This window comes from Cygnus olor, chromosome 4 (genome assembly GCF_009769625.2).
Source record: "Cygnus olor isolate bCygOlo1 chromosome 4, bCygOlo1.pri.v2, whole genome shotgun sequence".
Taxonomy (NCBI): domain Eukaryota; kingdom Metazoa; phylum Chordata; class Aves; order Anseriformes; family Anatidae; genus Cygnus; species Cygnus olor.
The window spans coordinates 16,210,742-16,230,359 of record NC_049172.1 but is presented as its reverse complement, the minus strand read 5'-3'; the positions used below and the strand labels follow the sequence as shown (position 1 = coordinate 16,230,359).

The 19,618-nt window shown below is 41.9% G+C and overlaps 1 protein-coding gene across 1 annotated transcript; it reads right to left on the bottom strand.

The window, feature by feature from the left end:
- Positions 1–785: 785 nt before the first annotated feature.
- On the bottom strand, positions 786–19,589 carry MRPL1 (mitochondrial ribosomal protein L1). The gene is made up of 9 exons (XM_040554746.1): positions 19,520–19,589; positions 19,254–19,359; positions 17,831–18,074; positions 15,970–16,053; positions 14,693–14,764; positions 14,350–14,461; positions 12,829–12,929; positions 4,079–4,160; positions 786–1,056 (listed from the first exon to the last, which is right to left on the bottom strand). The coding sequence occupies exons 1-9, from the start codon at positions 19,551–19,553 to the stop codon at positions 890–892; spliced, it is 1,002 nt and encodes a 333-aa protein (XP_040410680.1). The 5' UTR covers positions 19,554–19,589; the 3' UTR covers positions 786–889.
- Positions 19,590–19,618: the final 29 nt, after the last annotated feature.

Below are 19,618 nucleotides of genomic sequence, written 5' to 3'. Positions count from 1 at the left end.
CCAGAAAGGGATACTTAAATTTTGTAGCTTCACTCAGGTCTCATCTCGAAATAGTTTAAGATCAACTCTTTCCAGGGTAGTACAAACAAGCCACTAATTGGGTTCGCTGAGGGGCATAATATCAACTATGCATTGATGAAGTGTTATTAGAAAAAGAAGGTGCACAATCACTCCTCTCGAAGAAGATAATCCGTTTTTTTCTGTAGAAAAAAAATCAACTATTAAAGTTTGTCACAAAGACAATCCCACATTCAGAAGTAATTTCAGAGTGCCAAGTAGAACAGAAATCCATACATCACACCTCTATGTATGTAGATTAAATGAAAACAAAGTGGGATACCACAAGCATCATGCAAACGTGGCTCCCACCAACTCAAAAGCAAAACCACCTCTGATTTTGCAGAAAACAGGACGGTAAATTAAAATCTAGCTTTTCTCTTGGCAAGTTATACAGCAGCTTTCCAGAAGTAACTGCATTAGCTTCTCTGTGTGAGGTTGGGTCTAACAGACAAAAGCATTGAACAATTTTGCAATTTCAACAGAGTAGAAAACCCAGCATTATGGATATAACACGTGCTGGCCTTCCAGCTGCAGCTGTGGAAATTGGATGCCAGTACCTCGAGCTTATAGCACTATATTTATTAGACTAAGAACCATTATGTGCAAAGAAAAAAAAAAAACACACACACAAATTAGGGAACTGTCAGCTACCAAAAGAAGAAACTTAGTGTCTTCAGTTTTGACAACATACTCCCGTTTGTGACATAGTTACTTGTTACACAGAATTTAAAAATGAAACTTGTGTATTTATTTTTCCTTTTCACGGAATATGATTTGAAATCCACCATTAGCTTTCCAAGCCTGATCATCAGATCTACAAGGAAAGGCATCAGGTACTAACGGATTCTTGAACAGGTTTTTCTTCATCATCTCCTTCCATTGTTTCTTCCTCTTCTTTTTCTTCTACTTTCTCTACCTCAGGAAGAAGTCCATCAAGGTTCAATAGCAAGCCTTCACTGGTTGAAGATCTAATAACCAACTTCTGCACAAAGGGACCTACAAAACAAAGGACGCCACCAATTTAGTTACTCCAACACTTTTTGTGTCTCCAGGCTGAGTTACCTTAGTACTAATCTGGATCGTGTCAGGTATATGACAGTCACAGAACGATGCGAGTAGACAAATCATTTCAGTACAGACAGTTTAACATGCACCCTGCCAGATAGGGCTCAAAATGCACTTCATACTCCGGTGCTACAAAAAGGTAGTAACACGATGGCTACATTATTCCTTCAGTACCTCACCAGCACTTGACATAATTGATATTCCAGGGCCTTGGAACATACAAATCAAGCTACACACACATACACACTCTCCTCTAAAGTATAGAAAAAAATCCAGTCAGTTTGGAATCTAGTCTGACTGGCAAATTAAAGATGGGAAGTTCCTAACAACCTAACAGCTTTTCTTCCAGCAGTCATATACACCAGCCTAGGATCCAGTTTTCTGAAGAGTGCCTTGGGAAGCACTTGACGTATAAGCATAAGTGAAAAGCCTACTTTTTAAAGGCAGCAGGCATGCCTATTCCACGAACAAAACCCTACATTTTTATCTACCACAACATGTAGCACCCATAGCTTCTGCATGGGTTAAGAATGGTGCTCTGCTATCCTGTGCTCTCCAAGAAATTATTTGGGTATTACAAAGCAGTGGAAATAATACCGAGCTCAAGGCAGAAAGTCCAACACACGCTTCCTCCCTATTCCTCCTCCAGAGCAGCAGAGGAAGCAATGCAGGAAAGTTCTGTGAAGTGCAGTCTGATTATCTGTCAATCACATCTGCATTTTGGATTGAAGCTGCACAGGAGGCAAAGGTAAGGACAACAGCATGCATTTGAGGAAGGGGCTGCTGAGGTAGGCAGCGGTTTTCAAGTTCCCTTTGGATTTGGAAAGGAACTGAATAAAACCCAGACTGTGGAGGAAAAGGCTAAGATGTGGTTATTTGTAACACATACGTATCCGATCAAGATGATTAGGAAGCAGTAGAGATGATACATGTCTGATAGCTAAAATAGAGCTCCTAGTATAAAGAAAAAAAAAAGCAAACCAATGCCATAGAGCAGGAAGAATACGCTTCAAGGTGAGAAACCTAACAAGTCAAAAGACTGAAATAAAATAAATGATGATAGATATATTAACACAACACACTCTTCCCACATACGGCAAACAACATTCTCTCAGGTCAACTCAAATCATCCTTTCATCTTCATGATGTCAATGCCACCCCTACATAGCTTGGCTTCTGAGCGTTCACAATTCCTTATATACAATAATTAAGCCCGCTTTCTAACATTTTAATCCTAGTAAAGATGACCACATGGGCACTGAGTTCATTTCCAACCCTCCCACTCCACCCCTCACTGAGTGGTCAGGTCAGAACAACCATGTCAAAAAAAAAAAAAAAAGCTGCTGTAGGCTCCAAAACACATTACAATTGGCTTTCCCCTATTTGCAGCTTCACAAAAATTAACTTGCCACCTGTTGATCGCACAAATATTCACGCGTGATAGAGAGCACCAAAATAGCCCAAACAATCCTATTTCAGGATCCTACCAACAAATGCTGAAGGAGTCTTTTGACAAGAGGCACTACAGAAATAACCCAATTTCTTCGTGGAGGATTAATTAGAACTACATTATACTCTGAGAACATATGGCTGGTGGTATTTTTAGCCTTGCATTAGATCAAGTGACTTGCAGAGGGATGCCTTTTTAGTGATAACTGCATAGTTGCACGAAGACACACTACTACATATGGAAAATCTAAAACGAACAGAAATCTGTAAACGAAGCGACTGACAGTTAGCAAGCCTACCTAGATTCCTTTCCTGTAAAGATATGTTGAGGACCACGCTTGCTTCCTATAAATGGCATATATTTTTGACCAAGCAAGTAAGAACAAGACAAAAAAACACACCACAGTCATCAAGCTTGATACCACCAAGCAAACAGAAATGTTATCAATCCAGAACGGCTTACCCTTACTTAACCAAGTTGGTGTAGTTTATATATGAATCTCATCAATAAAAAAAAAAAACTCATGACTTTCTGCTTTTATTTAGTTTTATTTCTAGTCAACTAAACCCTTATACTTTTATTTGGGATTAAATGCTTCCAAAGGCTTGTTTAGTTTGCTTTTCACAGTCCGTTCTGTCTGTACAGTCAGAGCATCAGTGGAAGAGACAAAATTTGACTCTTTTTTGCAGACATTAAACCAATATTAATATAAAAATTGGCTGGTTAGATTACAGAAGGCTATTCTTCCCTAGAATTATGTTCTTAAATCACTGTTTCCACTCCAGTAATGCAGACGACATCTGTTTTACATTTACTTCAATATGAAAAAGAACAGCTAGCGTATTACTTGGTCAAATTCTTTACAAAAGAACAGTGAGCAGAACCCACAGGAACAGCACGCCGAATTCATGCTTTTACTCCTTTGTAACATGATCATTCAGTTAGAGAAGGAAAAGAAAAGATTAACAGCTTTGCACCAGGAACAGCAGAAATTTAAAAAACATCTCGGCGACAGAAAAAAAATGGTTGTATATATTCAAACGGGTAGTTAGCATCAGACTAGATGTTAGCTGAAGCACTGGCGTTGTCTTAAGCAACTGCAGTTAGATTCTGGGTTTGGATTCTTTGTATTCAGCTTCAAGTGGGGTAAAACAATCCACCCATACCCTGAAGACCCCCATGTCTCACAAGGATTCCAATGTATTGTTATAATCCATTTAAGCATCAACCTGCCAACTCAGTTTTGTACATCACCTCACTTCTTTCCTCACACAGACACTTCTGCAGTGCAACGAGAGTTCACGTCAATAAAAGCAGACGCTATTCATGTCGTTATGGGCTGTCAAGCTGTCAAGCCTTAATTCTCTGAGTAGCCTAACAGCTCCCTCCTCCCGTCCCAAACAGACAAAGCAATGAGGTCATTTAATGACACCCTGGTTAATAATCGTTTCTTTATTTTGTTTCTAGAGCTTCAACTAATAGACTGAAAGAACAGCTACTTACCAGAACTTGATGGCTTGAATTTGCAGATATCCTCTAAAATTGTTTTTAGATTGGCAACTATCTGCTCAGTAGGCATATCCAGCTGAAAAAGGATAATGCAGAGTTAGCCATGGTGATACTTAAACCCTTAGATTAATAAATCAGTATGTGCTGGGTATGAACATATTTCATTTGGATACATCTTGTTTCTCTGTATCCCTGTTAAAAGAGTTACAAATCCCATTAACGACCTTATCAAAATGACTCTGAGAAGTATACAAGGCTGTATTTTTATCATTGTTTTCCTTCTCTCTACTCATGACATTCAATTACTCCATTCCCATGACCCTGTATACAACATGTAGCCTTAAAGATGTTTTTAAAAACAACCCACATACAAGTGCTTTTGTGAAATAGTACTGAAATTAAGTATTAAATATGGGCCCCCAGCATAAGAAGGATGCAGGGATCTGTTAGAACAGGTCCACAGGAAGGCCACGAAGTTGATCAGAGGGCTGGAGCACCTCTCCTATGAAGAAAGACTGAGAGAGCTGGGGATGTTCAGCCTGAAGAAGAGAAGGCTCCAGGGAGACCTCATTGAGGCTTTCCAATACTTAAAGGGGGCTTAAAAAAAAGAGATGGAGAAGGACTTTTTGCTCAGGCAGATAATAACAGGACAAGGGGGAATGGTTTTAAATTGAATGAGGGAGATTTAGATTAGATGTTAGGAGGAAATTCTTCACTCAGAGGGTGGTGAGGCGCTGAACAGGTTGCCCAGAGAAGCTGTGGATGCCCCATCCCTGGAGGTTCAAGGCCAGGTTGGATGGGGCATCCACCGTAGACTGGTGGCTCCTGGTTCTGCCCGACGTGCTCACGTAACGAAGTACTTACACACTACTTCAGGCACATAAGCAGTCCTCGCTGAACAGATCACAAATACTTGGGAGTAAACCAACACCGCTGCCAAAAAATTAGTATCTCCATCTTCCCTCATCTATTAATCACCTTAAACCACAACTGCTATTCATCTCACCTGGAGTCTCTTCAACAATGAGCAACTCACGAGGAAGAGACGCACAAACCTGAACACCCTGGGGTCAAACCCAGGGCTGACTTCTCTCAGCTCCTGGAGAGCTTAACGCACGTTTCTCAGAGTTAATGTTCTGCTAGCGTTAACACCCTGCTATGCCTTATTTAATCTCCCTGGTCTCACCCGTATCACCCATCTTTACGAAGTCTTTTTCTAGAAGTTTCAGAAGTGGAATTAAGAAAAATGAGCTTGCTTTTTTTTTTTTTTTTTAAACAGAATTAGCTTTGTTTCAGTGGAGTGTACAGACATCACTGGGTCCCACCTTTTTCTCCACTCCCTCTCAATGTAGCACAAGCAGGTTTTAACAATTCACTTGTCCATAAAGGTATGCATTACAATAGAAATCTTGTTATACTTCCCTAGTCTCCTCCCAGATTTGGTCCATTAATTTCTTTTCATGCTCCTCTGGCAGATTTTTGATCCAAATGCCATTCTTCTGTTACACAGGCCAGTACGCATTCATCTTTATTACTGTTAGCCTGACTGCGAAGTGCTTAATCTTTCATAAATTAACAGCTGTAAAAATTTGTTTGCTAATGCTGAGCATTTCACTTCACTGACAGACTCACCATGCTGTACAGAATTCAAAATAAAGGAACACTTGCAACAATTTCAACAATTATAGTAACTAATTAGAAGCTATATATAAAGGCTTGAACAGTGTTTGCTTCCTAATCTTGCACTAGGTTCGAGTCTCAAGCAAGCCTCCAATTGTGCAACTTGAGTGAGCTACTTAATATTCATCATCTGTCACCAAGCCTGCAAGAACACAAAATATACAGAACTAGCAAGCTGCTCTAAACAGTAAGTTACAATTTCTTCTAAGAACTATAACACATTATGAGAGAAGACAAACACATCAAAATACGAAGACATTAGTTAATATCCCCTGTTTGATACTACAGGAAAACAGGGCAAAGTGAGTTACATTCCATCATGCAACATGACACATCCCAAGAGATCGTGTACCACAATTTTCTTGAGACGCAGATGGCTCCATAATGAAGACAGGTAATGCCCAAAGGGTTTTAAGTATTTCAAAATAGCTTCCACATCACCAAAGTATCCCACAGTAACTCTTGGTGTGCGCACAGTCACTGTGTATCAGCACTTAGATATTTAGGTTAATTCTAGCCTTCCCCAAACTGACAGAAGCACTCTGGACCAGATCTCCAAAGCTGCACGAGCTGCTCTGCTCAGATCGATTCCGGTGGGACCTCAACATCTAAGTCCTGAGCCACCCTGACGAATAACAATGCCTCCAGAGGGAACAACTATAAATTTATTTCTAGTCCACTTTGTATAAATACAACCTAACCACAATGGAGCTTGAAAAGATGGCAGTATGTGCTAAAACCAGAGCACAGAACTGAAGCGTTACCTAACTATAGTTTAGGTCGCTTCTCTCTAGAGCAGCACAAGGTGCTGTAAGGAGGTACAGGGAAGTTATCTGTTCTTTTTTGAGGGAAGAAACAAGTTTCTTTAACAGGAGCTCTCACTACCTCTGCTGCCTAGGCAGAAGTTACCTATAAATATCCAGCACTGTACAAGTTTAACCAAAAGAGATGATGTTTAAAGCTCCATTTACGAAGTCCCAAAGCTTCTAATCTACTAGAGGATCTTTAGAAGGCTGCAACTGAACATACAGAAGACCCGCTCAGCTATTTGGTGGATACATCTGCAAATGAAGAACTAGAAGATGCCCCGCTATCAAAACACTAGCTTTAAGTGTTAAACTGCACTTAGGGAATTGTATCAAGAGATCAGTCGTGACACTAAACCTGCTCTACTAATTTGACTACAAGGGCTGTATGTAGGGAATGGCAGCCATGGAAGGGCAGAAAAACCTGACAGAATATAAAAAAAAGTTATCAACACCAACAACTCAGAACACTGTGGTAAACAGGATTATCACCAGCTAGTTAACTAAATGCTTTGGGAATCTGGGGACAGGAGAATCAAGTCAAGCTAGCTACAGAAGTCATTTAGACACAGCAAAGCTGCTCTGCATGGCAGAAGCTGTACAGAGAACGTGCACAGCATGGGAGGAAGTGGGATATGCCCAAAAAGGAACACAACATTCGAGACATTCGAGCTCAAGAGCTGGAGGAACCTCCCTCCAAAAACAGTGAGACAGCCAAGTCTTCCAGATGCTAACCTTAAAGGCTGAAAGTAACTGTTGCCTCATACACCCCAGCTGACAAAAAACCCTTCCCATTCCTTGGTGCAGGGAAGAGGTGTGATTTGAGAGGTTCATGATCATGCTGTAAGATACTTAATGGTCTGGGAACCATCATGTGGAAAGACTTATTTGGTAAACATGAAATAAAGAAACAGCACGTATGATTTATGCATCCAAAAGGCTATACATACACATAGGTTTGTCGTTGTTGTTGTTTTTAATTGAGCAACAAAAAATGAAGGTAATGCTAAAAGGCTTCCTGATGGGAATTTCTATCAATTCCTTCAGGTTGCAACTTGTTTTACAATGGTTTCACTGCCTGGGCTAAAAAGCAAAGCAGAAAACCACCTACCTAACCACAAAGCTAACAGCTCTGAAGTTCAAGTCATGCACTAACATATGTACAAACCTACATGTCCACTGCAATCTGCAACCGACTTACACAAACCCAGAAAATGGCTAGCCCTGCACATTACATGAAACAAGAAGCATGCCAAAGCAAACCAAGGAAGAATGGCACATCTGTTTACCACTACCTTCCTTCTCCAAACACCTCTGGTGCACCGAGATAAATAAGCACTAGTTGACAGCAGTCCAGGCATACTGCTGTTGTCTTTCAGAAAATGGACGTGCCATCTTTCCCAAAGTTAGACAAGGTCTAACAGAGAGTGTACAACATTATACAAAGTCTAGTTTTGGTTCATCTATAAAAGGTAATGGTTTGAAACTCCATGATCCTTTCAGTTAAGTGACAAAGTCCAGTAGCCCTTCCTTTTATTTAGAAATAGCCCTCTTCTCATATTTTTGTTATTGAAAGGAACTGTACTTGACCATCTCAGCTACTAACATTTTAGTCCCTCTGATATTTTAAACACTATTGAATCAATTAAAATAACTTCTAAACATAAGTGAAAATACTAGCAGGTATGGCACCCCTGTGTCTAAAGGAAAACCCCATAGCTGACAGGCTCAAGCTGCCTCATTTCCCTCACAAGCACGGTTTATGCACAAGAAACATGGATATGTATTAACTTCCAAGTGAACCAATCCAACTGTCCTCATTCCTGTGTCCAGCAAGAGTCCCTGTAATACTACCTGCATTGTCATGTTTGTTTTGTTCTACTCATTTCTGCCTCAAGGAGGACAAAGAGAGCCTTTTTCCTTCTCTTTTGCATGCCATTCTAACAGAACAGTCACTTTCAGTTCTGAACAGAGTCATTTCACACCACATTCAAGAAATTTAAAGGAGCTGTAAAGCTTGTGCTTTGATCTCAACGCTCACATGTCCTCTTCTTCCAGCAATCAGGATGAAGGATAATGTAAGCACTAACATATAGTCCTAAAATAATGCCCTCCAGAGAGCCTCATACAGTGGGGCAGATCAGTCTGCCCTCTACTTCCAGCCACTTTACCTCTGTGGTGGCGTGGCCAGAACACCCATGTATCAGCACGGATCCACCTACGTATTTCCAGCTCGGTCTCCAGCTGAGGGCTTCCCACCTGCAGTCATGAGGACTTGGGCTCCCACAGTGAAGGCTGCAATCAGCCAGAAATTAAGAGTTTTGGCACCTTCACTCAGAACTCAGGTTCCAGGTTTTCTGAAGACTTACAGGGCAATGCAGTCACTAAAAACTAGCCGTTTCAAAAGGGAACTGGAATTTTTATGGCTTTATCTCACGGCATGTCGGAGACCTGGGCTGCCCAGCAGCCATTCAGCCAGAAAGCTAAATCAGTTCTCAAGGCACTTAAACTGGGCTTACAGTTGTGGCATCTGACACGGGGGAAATCTACTTCAAGTCCCCTACTACAGCTCTCATAAGACAATCTAACAAGAACAGAAAACCCACAGATCCCCAGCATTTCACGGTTTAGCTCCATCAACTCCAAGATCTAGAGTTCCAACTACCAACAATACTTTATTTTTTATTTCAGTCAAATGTGAAACAAGTTCATGAAGAGAGACATGAGTTCACAGCTCTGTTTTCTGAGCAAGTACATTTTGTCTCCTGGTGCTAATAAGAGATGAACAGAGCCCTGTTTTACCTTTTAGCTTATAGCAATGGTGAGACATTTCTGGAGCACAATAAGCCGCCAAGCAATTAACAACGGTACTGTAACCAGCATCCCGTAACAATATGTAACCTCTGTATGTCTCTGCATTATTCAAGTAGAACCAGATTTCCTCTTAATTTCAAGAGAAGCACTTGACTCGGCTGAACTCCAAGAACTTGTCCTTAGATGCCTCTATATAAAATGTTAACTAAATCTCTTCAGAGCAGGTTTAGAGCAACTCCTAACAAATTTTACTTTGCACTGCACCAGCATAATAAAACTACTCCATTTTGCCATAATTCAGGGAAGTCAAATGCCTCTCATGACAGCGAAGGCAGGAACTGGAACATCTCTGCTTTCAAGAACAAAAAAAAAGCCCCCAAACCAAGAGCTAAGTGCTGACAAATGTGGCAGATGAACATTTCCACAGAATTGGAGAAACCATTCGGAGGACAGACAGTATCAGTTAAAGAGCACTGACCCACTTTGTGTTGCCTTGCTTTCACTGGCTTCAGCTCAGTTATGAACCTTCCCAAGAAGGTCAGAAGGGAAAGAAAAAAAAGCATTTCTCTGTAAGAGCCTGGTGACCCTGCAGATATCCTTTTCTCATCCTGGCACTCAAGCTGGTTGCGCTTCTGAGATACTAGCAGTGTATAGGAAAGAAAAATGCAGGCAAAGAATACCCCTTACTGAGGCTGTGCCCATGGTCCTCGCTGTTGTGAAGTGCCGTTTCCCGTTCTATAGTTTACTTTGCTATGTTTTTCGCCACCCTCAGTCCCTGTTTTGTTCCAAATTCAAGCCTTTTGCCATACAGGATTACTAGGAAGACATTACTTTGGTATAGCACATACCATCAAGAGCTCCACAAAACCTTCAGCTCTCGCTGAGGTATATGTATTGTAAGGCTCAATGTCCCTCACAGCCTGCAAGGACACTGACACTTCTGGCCTTCCCGACACTGACAGATGAGGGAGGTAGGTGCTACTGCCAGTGCAAATTGCCATTTCCAGCCTTAACTCATGATTTCCACTCACCAAGTTTGAGAGGCCTCTGGTTCAGTACACCTCTCTCCACACTCCTAACCCTCTAAAGGAAATGGTGCTCCTGTGCACGTCTCTTCCCAAAATGTATATCCTTCCAAACAAACTTTTAACTCTCAACTCAAAATAACCTTCCTGCATTTCACAAGAGAACCACTTCCCAGGAAGCTCCCTGCACAGACACAGAAACAAACCAAAAACTCCCTCCTGGTGTCACCTTTACATTTTCTAAAGACAACACCTCCAACTTGGGAGAAAGAATACTTCATAGCAGTCAACAGCAGCCTATCCCAATTCAAAAGCTATGTCAAAACCCTCAACAAAAATGACTTCAAGCTGCCCTCTTCAGATAGCATGATTCTGAAGGAGACATCCCAAGTGTCTCAGTTGTCTCTCTTCTGCCCTAAGCTCTGGGTCTTAAAAGAAGATTTTACATTCTTGGTTTCACAACTTCAGATCTACTAATTAGACTTAACTATTGCCAACTCCCGGGCTTTTCAAAGACATCTCAATTACTCACTACATAAGAAAACACCACTGAGGCTGCTGACATATGTGGGAGGGCGGCATTACTTCAAGCTATGGGCCATAATTGAACTAACAGGCAACGTAAGACAGCAAGCAGCACTAAAGGGAAAAGCTCTCTTTGAGAAACACCAGCTTGGCAGAGTCCCAGAAACATCTATGCCACTGCTTGGAACACAGCAATAGATCTTTACACTTCTGTGTAATTCACAAATGATTATTTTCTCACTGACAAGGTTTAAATTTAAAGAGCTCTTGATTTAGTGGTGAGCAGACATGCATAACCACTCAAGGCTTCCACCACCACCCAGAGCCTTGCCCGTGCCAGATTTCCTCCCAGCGGCGCTGCACAAAGAGCAGCACAACTAGGTCAGGCGCAAGAGAGCAGCTACAGAGGGTGGAGACATTTTACAAGAGCCGTAACCACAGTCATCCTCCGGCGTCCAACTCCCTGAACACGTCACATCCACTGCGGTGGAGTCACCTCTGCCACGGAGCTGATGTTACCTTACCACAGCTCAACTGCGCACAAGTAAACCCCCAGCACGCTATTTCCGATCCAAGATTAAGAGCTCATTCACAAGAACCTGCTATTTACTAATTATAATTTAAAAAATGACATCTCTGGCTGCACCATAGCTTCAGAAGTGCTTACAGAAATGCGGGGCCTGGGCCGCCCAGACAAAGAACCTAAGGTGCCCTGTAACACCAGCAGCTCATGGCAGTAACAGGACATGGTTTAAGTCTCAAAAACTCTAACCACAGCAGTAAGAAGCTATACCAAGTACAACCAACTACACGGAATGCTGTCAAGCTATCCAAGTTTTGATTGCTGTTATTAAAAAAAAAAAAGTTGTTTTTTTTTTTTTACATTAAGTGTGAAAAAAACTTTAAAAGATATTTAATTTGCAGGTATTTTAAAGGCTGATCAAGAGGATTACAATTAAAGTAGTCCAAAGCAAAAAAATTAAAGATATAGAATACAGGCAAAATACTTGAAAAGTATTTTCTTTTTTTTTCTTTTTCCATTTTATCTATGGATTTGAAGTGTTTTGTATAGTCACATCAGACTTACAGACAGCTAAAGATACCTCCTGCCTGTATGAGAATCTAATACATAACACATTTTAGGAGAATAGTCCTGAAAACCTCAGTTTTGAGGTACTGTACAGAAGAACAAGCCCTTTAAATTCATATGCACAACTCACAGGAGCTAGCCAAAATCAACAAACTTGCTTATCTAATATCACCAGACAGAACTGCAGAGAACACAAGTCTTGTGAACTTCCTTTCTGTACCAGTATCAGTTAAAGTTAAAAACGGGTCGGATTACAAATAGACAAAATAGAATGGAAGTAAAACAATTTGGAACAGGAAAAAAAATAAGGAAAAAAGCTTAAGAGCCTATAACAAGAGAAAAGACACCCTTCAATAACCCGGTTTCTTATGACGGTAGTCAAAGCGCAGATTAATTTTACATTTCAGGTATGGTGCAAACAGTTGGTTTGTTTCCTCCCCTGAACCAGGACTAAAAGTTCTTAAAATTAAACCATGACTAAAAATTTCCTAAATTAAACCAGCCTTTAATTATTAGGTTCAAGTGAATACAGTTTGATCCAGAGATCCCACTCTTGGCATCCTTAACTTCTCAGCATTAGGTATGTCTTGCTCCCAGTGGAACCAGCTTCCATCACCATACTTCAGTGACATACAAGGCTCACATCAGCTGAACACGTTGCACAAGAAACAGTAAAGTTCTTTTTAGTCAGTGAAATAACACTTAAAATCTTGAGAATGCACAGGTCAAAAACTTTTCTTCCCTGTTTTAATACTGACTTCAACTCTGCTCAGTAGAGAACACTTAAGAACTCTCCATACTTACTCTTGCTATTCTTGTCTTGATTACACGCTCGTCTTCTACCGTGTACTCTAGACCTTCTCTAAAGAGTTGTAGCATTTTGGGGATATCGTGGCCCAGGGAATCTAATTAAAAACACAAAATCTGGTTAATGTTTAAGAGTAGGGCATAACATACTACTAGAAAAGGGAGAATTCAATGTTTCAGCTAAAGCAGTTAAATTCCAAAGAAAAATGTAGTTTCATGAAGCATCCTCACACATCTTCTATGAAAATCTCTCTCCATATTCCCTCCTTCCTCATTAATCAGCAGACATTAATAGATGATATAGTAAAAAAAAAAAAAAAAAAAAAACTAAGTAAGATTTCACTTCCAGTAAAGAACCTGTGAAGAGCGTACACAAGCAGTCATTATTACCTAATTCCTAATATAATTAGTTTGGAAGATCAGAACCTACTGAGTTAAATTTAGAATAAGCCCCAAGTGTCTACCTTGAAAACAAACACTCCACAACTGTGCAATAGCAAGATTACACACTACGCGAAACATCCTGGCCCAGTCCAGCCATTGAACAAGTCAAGACAGCTGTTTTGTTATCTCAGCTGCAGCTCATTTGACAGATTTACAGCACCACTCGGTTGCTTCAACTACAAGTATTATTTCTCCCACATGCCTTTGAGTGGCTCCAAGAGAAAGCAGCCACCAATAACCTACAAACCAAGCAAATTTGTAATGGCGTAACATAACTTTTGTTTGTCCCCAGAACATCTGGAGTATTCTGTTGCAATGCCTTGGGCAGGTTCGTATGTTTGCCTCAAACATTTAGGAGGCTAAAAACACTGCCTGCAGCCTGTAAAAACATTGTTAGGGCAGCAGGGGAAGGGAATTTGGTTCAATATCTAGCGTTTCATGCAACTGACACTGCTCACGTGAATAACTTTTTTCCTGTGTTTGAAAGACCCCCGAAGTACAGCAAAAATAAATCAAGTCAGCAAGGGAGACAAAATATTCAGAGACATTTGGTGCTGTAAGAACCTGATCTGAATAGGAAGTTTCTTGAGCATAATGAAAAGGGAGCAACCACACAGAAAAGTTAACAGGTTATACTAACAAGAAGCATAAATACTGTTATTAAGAAGCACAGACAAGTACATAGAGCAGTCATGTAGCTGGGATCCAAACAACTGCCCAACAGTCAGACAGCGCAACTATCTCAGTGAACATCTTTTTTTCCCCAAAGTTGTTTCTATTTTCCTACGTAACTTCACTACATAAAGTTTGCAGTACTATTACAGTTGATCAGATATTAACTCACACGCACAACTAGTTGACAAACTTACCTTAACCGTAATCCCAACATTTTTGTTGTAGGGGAAAGGCACAGTACTAGGTTCCTAAAACAACTTTCGCATACGACAAAAGGAGTGGCTCAGTCATATGCAGTCAAATACTCAGTGTAATTATATGTCCTCATGAAAAAAAAAAATCACCTCAAGAGTTAATCTTGTTCCAGTACTTAGATTTATTAATAAAAATGCTTCTTACTTCTTTTTGTGCTGGGGTATTTTCGTCTTAGCTTGCCTCTTAATGGTATTAGTTTAGGCATTATTGCCGGAACAGCTACATAGGAGTCCACTTGGATTTCATCTTCCAAAATCTGCAATAAAACAAAGTAAAATATATTTAGGAATACAATAAATTAACCAAGTACACAACTTCTACGTACAAAAATGTCAGATCACAGAAACCAGTATCTTACTCTTTATATTGGCTGCTAACCTCAAGCTAGAGATTGCTGGACATGAAGTTCTTTGCCCCCTCCCCGCTTGGTCACTGTTACAAGCTACAATGTTTAATTTAGATAATTCTTAAAAAAAAAAAAAAATACCCATTTGATTAATTCAACTCCTCCTACAACAGCAGCTCCATTCTCTCGAGCTATTTCAGCTTCTTGCTCATTCTGTTGAGAGAAAAAGAATTTATTAGCATCTGTACTACCAATTAGTCTGTATCAACAGCACTGGATAGGTTCTTTACCTTGACAACGAGATGTAAGAACAGACTATATACTAGTTAAGAAGGGAAGAAGAGTTTAAGACAAACCAAAGATGAAAAAAATATATCTAACACTGGCGATTTAGTATTGGAGCAGCAACCCCAGTTCACTTCCAGTCCTAACAGAAAAAATATTCAAGCTTTCAGTTTGTTTCTGGAGAGAAAAAAAAATCATCCCTTTGGGGAACAGCTCTGTCCCATGCCCTTTCTCTCTGATCGTCATCCTCTGGAAGCTTCAACCAATAATCCACTAGGTGGAGTCAACACGTGCTGTTACTCAACGCTAAAAGAAAAGCATGAAGCATGCTTCTTAAAACCACCATGAAATACAGCTATTTACTTCTGAAAGTGCTATTAAACTTTTGCTTCAAATAGCATTTAGAAGTCAACTCTGGTTTTCCTGTTTTCAAAGGACCATCAACTAAATCCAGGGCACTTCTCTAGAATCATTTCATATAGGTTATTTTGTTAGAAAGATTAACAGGCAAAGAACAACAGCAAAGAGACTGAACTAGCCTCACACAGATGCTACAAAGGCTCTCCACACCATTCCACATCACTGATCTCCTAGCGTGGCAGATGAAAGGTTTGGGGGTGAGGTGGGGCAGGGATTATTTAGATTGGTTGTCTATATTTTTTTATTTGAGAAGTTACTGAACACCACCACCACTCAATGGCGAGCCGTTACAGCATAAGCCACTGCGAGTAACTTCTAATTTGCACTGCCTTCTAAGGCTTCAGACAGCAAGGTTAGACACGACTGCTAAACCAAACTGTCCACCTTTATTACAGGATAATCAAAGTTTTTACTCTGCAAACAGACTTCAATAATTTCTCTCCCTCAGTCACACCTACGCAGATGTTCACTCCCTGAGTGCATTGCTAGAATAAATTACGTATACGTAGATATATCAAGATGAAGGAAATTCAAGGTGGTTGTTAACACATTAAGGCGCTGCTGAAGATGAATCCTCAACAGGCTTGAGAATCCTGCAAAGCATTTAGAAAGCCTTCCCAACACACGGTACAGCGCACACAACATGACTAGATCCCATGCAAGAGCACGCTAGGTTCATAACACATAGAACTAAGTAACTCGTGCTTACCCACCTCTGTGAAAACCAGGACCTTATTCACTTCATCTGTAAAGCGATACGGAAGAAGAACAGTGCTTGCAAACGGATCTACTTTTTTCTAAAAATAAAGGAAAATATTGAAACAAAAAAGAAATCATGACTTCAGAGCAAGTTATACTAAATAATTTTGCACTCAGACAACTGCACAGATGCAAGCATCTTTGACTAAAACATTTTTACCCACAACATACTTGCACGTAATAATCATAATAAACCAGCACAATGCACAGATTCTGACTGCCTTTGTAGGTCTGGTTTGGAGTAGCAGAATCTAGACTTCACCAACATAAAAATACATGATTTATGTACGCTGCTGCTTGCCCAAGAGAAAGGGGCTGGGGTCAGTGACTCCCGCACGTGGCACTGCCGCCACGCTCAGGTGCCGTCAGTAACACACAGGGAGGTTCTGCAGTCACAGCTCATTTAAATTAAGTTTCTGAGGAGGTAGTGGCCAATGCAAAGCATCAGCAAGAAACGTGTCTCTCACCAAGGCTTAAGAATGCCTCATTGCTACTGGAAGCAGGAACAAGAGGTCTGTGTAAGCATAAACTTATCTAGCTCTAAGTGACCCTGGTATACCAAAGGGATATTTAGTTACACGCACAAAGAAAGAAACTTTAAAGAGACCAAACTGTTTTCTAGCTCTGAGGGAAGGAGAAAGAGTTTCAGGGAAAATCTAAACTGGGCTAGGTGCCTTTGAACTGACAAAAGGGAAGACTGGCAATAAAAGCTAAAATACTCCACCAAGACAACACTCAGACCAGACTCCTAGCAACCTTCTCTGAAGCTGAGCGCGCAAGAAATGTCACCTAGCAAAAATTTGTCCATACTTTTTCCTCATTTCTTAACCAGCATCCTCTGAAGACTTGCAAGGACACCATCCACTTTTAGTGTCATGAAAAGTGCTCACATTGACATTTCCACTTAACATGAACACGTCATTAATCCAAGCCAGAAAAAACAAATAGCTGCAAGAAACTCCTCCAGAAATGACGGTCTTAGCAGCTTAACAGGAATCCTGGCTCTCTTGCACTTCATCAAGGTAACAGAGCAAGTCCCTCTGCTCTGGATTCAAGTCCAGTCTGTTATACTGACTAGGAACTGGTACCAACTGTGGTCAAGGGAAGTGAAACTATCTCCCAGTAATTGCTGAGGATACCGGCAGCTCTTTGGCATGCAGCAATGTAATAGGGCTCTTGCATGAACCCCAAAGATCCCAGGGAAATAAATGATGAAATAAGGTTCTTCAAAAAAACAACTACAAAAAAAAGGTTTCCCTTTCACTGTCTCTTGGTAAGGACGAAGAGCAGTGTATGCGTAAGTGCCTTCACTCCAACAGTACCCACAAAAAACATCGTAAGCAAACAATACCCTACTTTCAAGGTGCACAACTGAAAAACAAAAATAAAAACATGGCACGGGACAGAGATGGGAAGAAGCTAATCTACACTTCTCCCTATAACAAAGAATCCAGAACAAAATATAAGCATGATTTTGGTAACACACCTTCAACTGGAAAGCCCAAACAAATGTGAAGTTCAGTTTGATCTGTTCTGCCTGGACCTGATTTTCAGTCACATAATAGCCCATCTTTGAAATTCTTGAAGGTGCTTACCTTGACCCCAAGAATTTGAGCCGTATTTAATAAGCGTACACACAATAAAGGCATAAAGCCACCTGCAAAAGCAGACCGTACTCTGACAGTCAACCAGAGCAGTTGGAAGAAGCAGCTGAGAAGGCCAACAGAAACATCTACTCTACATTTAAAACACAGCCTTCCCATGTTAAAAAAAAAAAAAAAAATCAAAACACCTCCTTATCCTCTTCGAACTTACCTTCTTCTGCTGCGCCATATCTAGAAACACATTAATATACACATACTGTTTTGGGTATGTGAAGTCTAGTTCCTGAAATTTCTTCAGCATACCGACAGCCTCTTCTACGTTATAGGACGGCCGCTTGTAAAGCCACGTCAGGTACACATCATCCACTGGCTTGCTCATCAGAGGCCGCCTGATAATTCCTTTTTTCTTTTTTGTTTCTTCCTGCTTGGCCTTTTGTGAACCTCTTTTTGCACTTCTGAGACAAAAAGAAAACAAACACCATTGTTAGATCATCAGCAGAAGAGTTTGGCACTTGCTCCAAGAAAAAGAAGTAAACACTGTCATACGTCAGTTAATTAATGAGTAGTTACCAAGGTAGGCTCAACACATAAGACCAAGTAACATCCTTAAATTCACTCCAATAACTTGTCTCAAATGGCCAAGACAAATCAAGCTTCCAGTGGAGTTAACAAACACAAGCCCCAGACTTTAACTCTGCTATTTTGAAAGGCTCTCAAAATGAGAGGAAAAAATAGAGGTAGAAAAGGATACTCCATTCCTCTATTAAAATGAAGATTAAAATTGAAAAAGTTAACTATACTCCAATGCTCTTGGTGTACAGCATGCTCCGCTGTTCTGTGCACAGAACTCATTTTTCTTCCCCCACTTATGCAGTGGTATCAGACTTTAAGAAACATCAAAGCAATCTAGGTGTCTAGCTGAGGTCATTTGGTTTGCTGAGCTTGGGTTCCACATGAGGGGCAGGCGCTGAGCTCTGCTCTCTGGGGGCAGTGACAGGACCCAAGGGAACGGCATGGAGCTGGGACAGGGGAGGGTCAGGCTGGGGGTTAGGGAAAGGTTCTGCACCCAGAGGGTGGTCGGGCACTGGGACAGGCTCCCCAGGGCGGTGCTCACAGCACTGAGCCTGCTGGAAATCGAGAAGTGTTCGGACAATGCTCTCAAACATCTGGTCTGATTTTTGGGTGGTCCTCTATGGAGCCAGGATTTGGGCTCTGTGATCACTGTGGATCCCTGCCTGTTCACGATATTCTGTGCTGTGATTTTATGATAACGTGAGGCAAGAAGAGGAACGGTCTGAAACCAGTTCCATAAGCTCAGCAGCTTCCACGCTGACACGATTCCTTCAGCTGTAACCCAGCCGTCCTTTTCAAAACTACACAACAAAACCCATCGCGTTTCCCCCCCACAGCCGTTGCACTCCTTACTCGAACCACTACCAAAAACCCTCCCTGCGGGCCCAGCCTTGATCTCCCCTCTCCGCACTGCTTCCCTGGGACCCCACTGCCTGCGGGAAGCCCCCGAGAGCAGCTCGGTGCGAGGGCGACACCTCACACACCACCACCACGGCCCCCTCAGGGGCAGCGGGACCCTCCCGGACCCAAAGCCCAGCCGAGGGGCAGAACCACGCACTCACTTGGCGGCCGCAGCGTAGCAGCAGACGGGCTGCGGGGGGCGAGGCGAGGCGGCGGCGAGCGGCTGGCGGAGCCCGGCCAAAGCCCACCGGCAGTGCGGGGCCAGAACTGCGGGAAAAAAAAACACAAACGGCGCCTCAGCCAGCCGCCCGGCCGCCTCCTCGGGCTCCCTTCATCCCCGGGGGCGTGAGGGCGAGGAGACAAGCGGCCGGCTGGACGCAGACGAGGCCCCGGGAGCCGCGCCCCCCCGCCCCCCGCTCCCCTTCACCTCTCCACACGCAGCGGCCGCTGCCGGCCGCCATCTTGCGCGCCCGCCGCACCGCCCCGCCGAGCCTGCGGCGGCGCCACCGCCCCGCCGTCCCCCCGA

What these genes read in the sequence shown, in the direction of transcription:
- MRPL1 (XM_040554746.1), bottom strand. Translation starts at nt 19,553, where the DNA reads ATGGCGGCCGGCAGCGGCCGCTGCGTGTGGAGAG. An exon ending in TGCTACGCTGCGGCCGCCAA is followed by an intron (nt 18,075 to 19,253) that starts GTGAGTGCGTGG and finishes TTTTTGTCTCAG; the next exon opens with AAGTGCAAAAAGAGGTTCAC. An exon ending in ATACCCCAGCACAAAAAGAA is followed by an intron (nt 12,930 to 14,349) that starts GTAAGAAGCATT and finishes GTTTTTAATTAG; the next exon opens with ATTCCCTGGGCCACGATATC.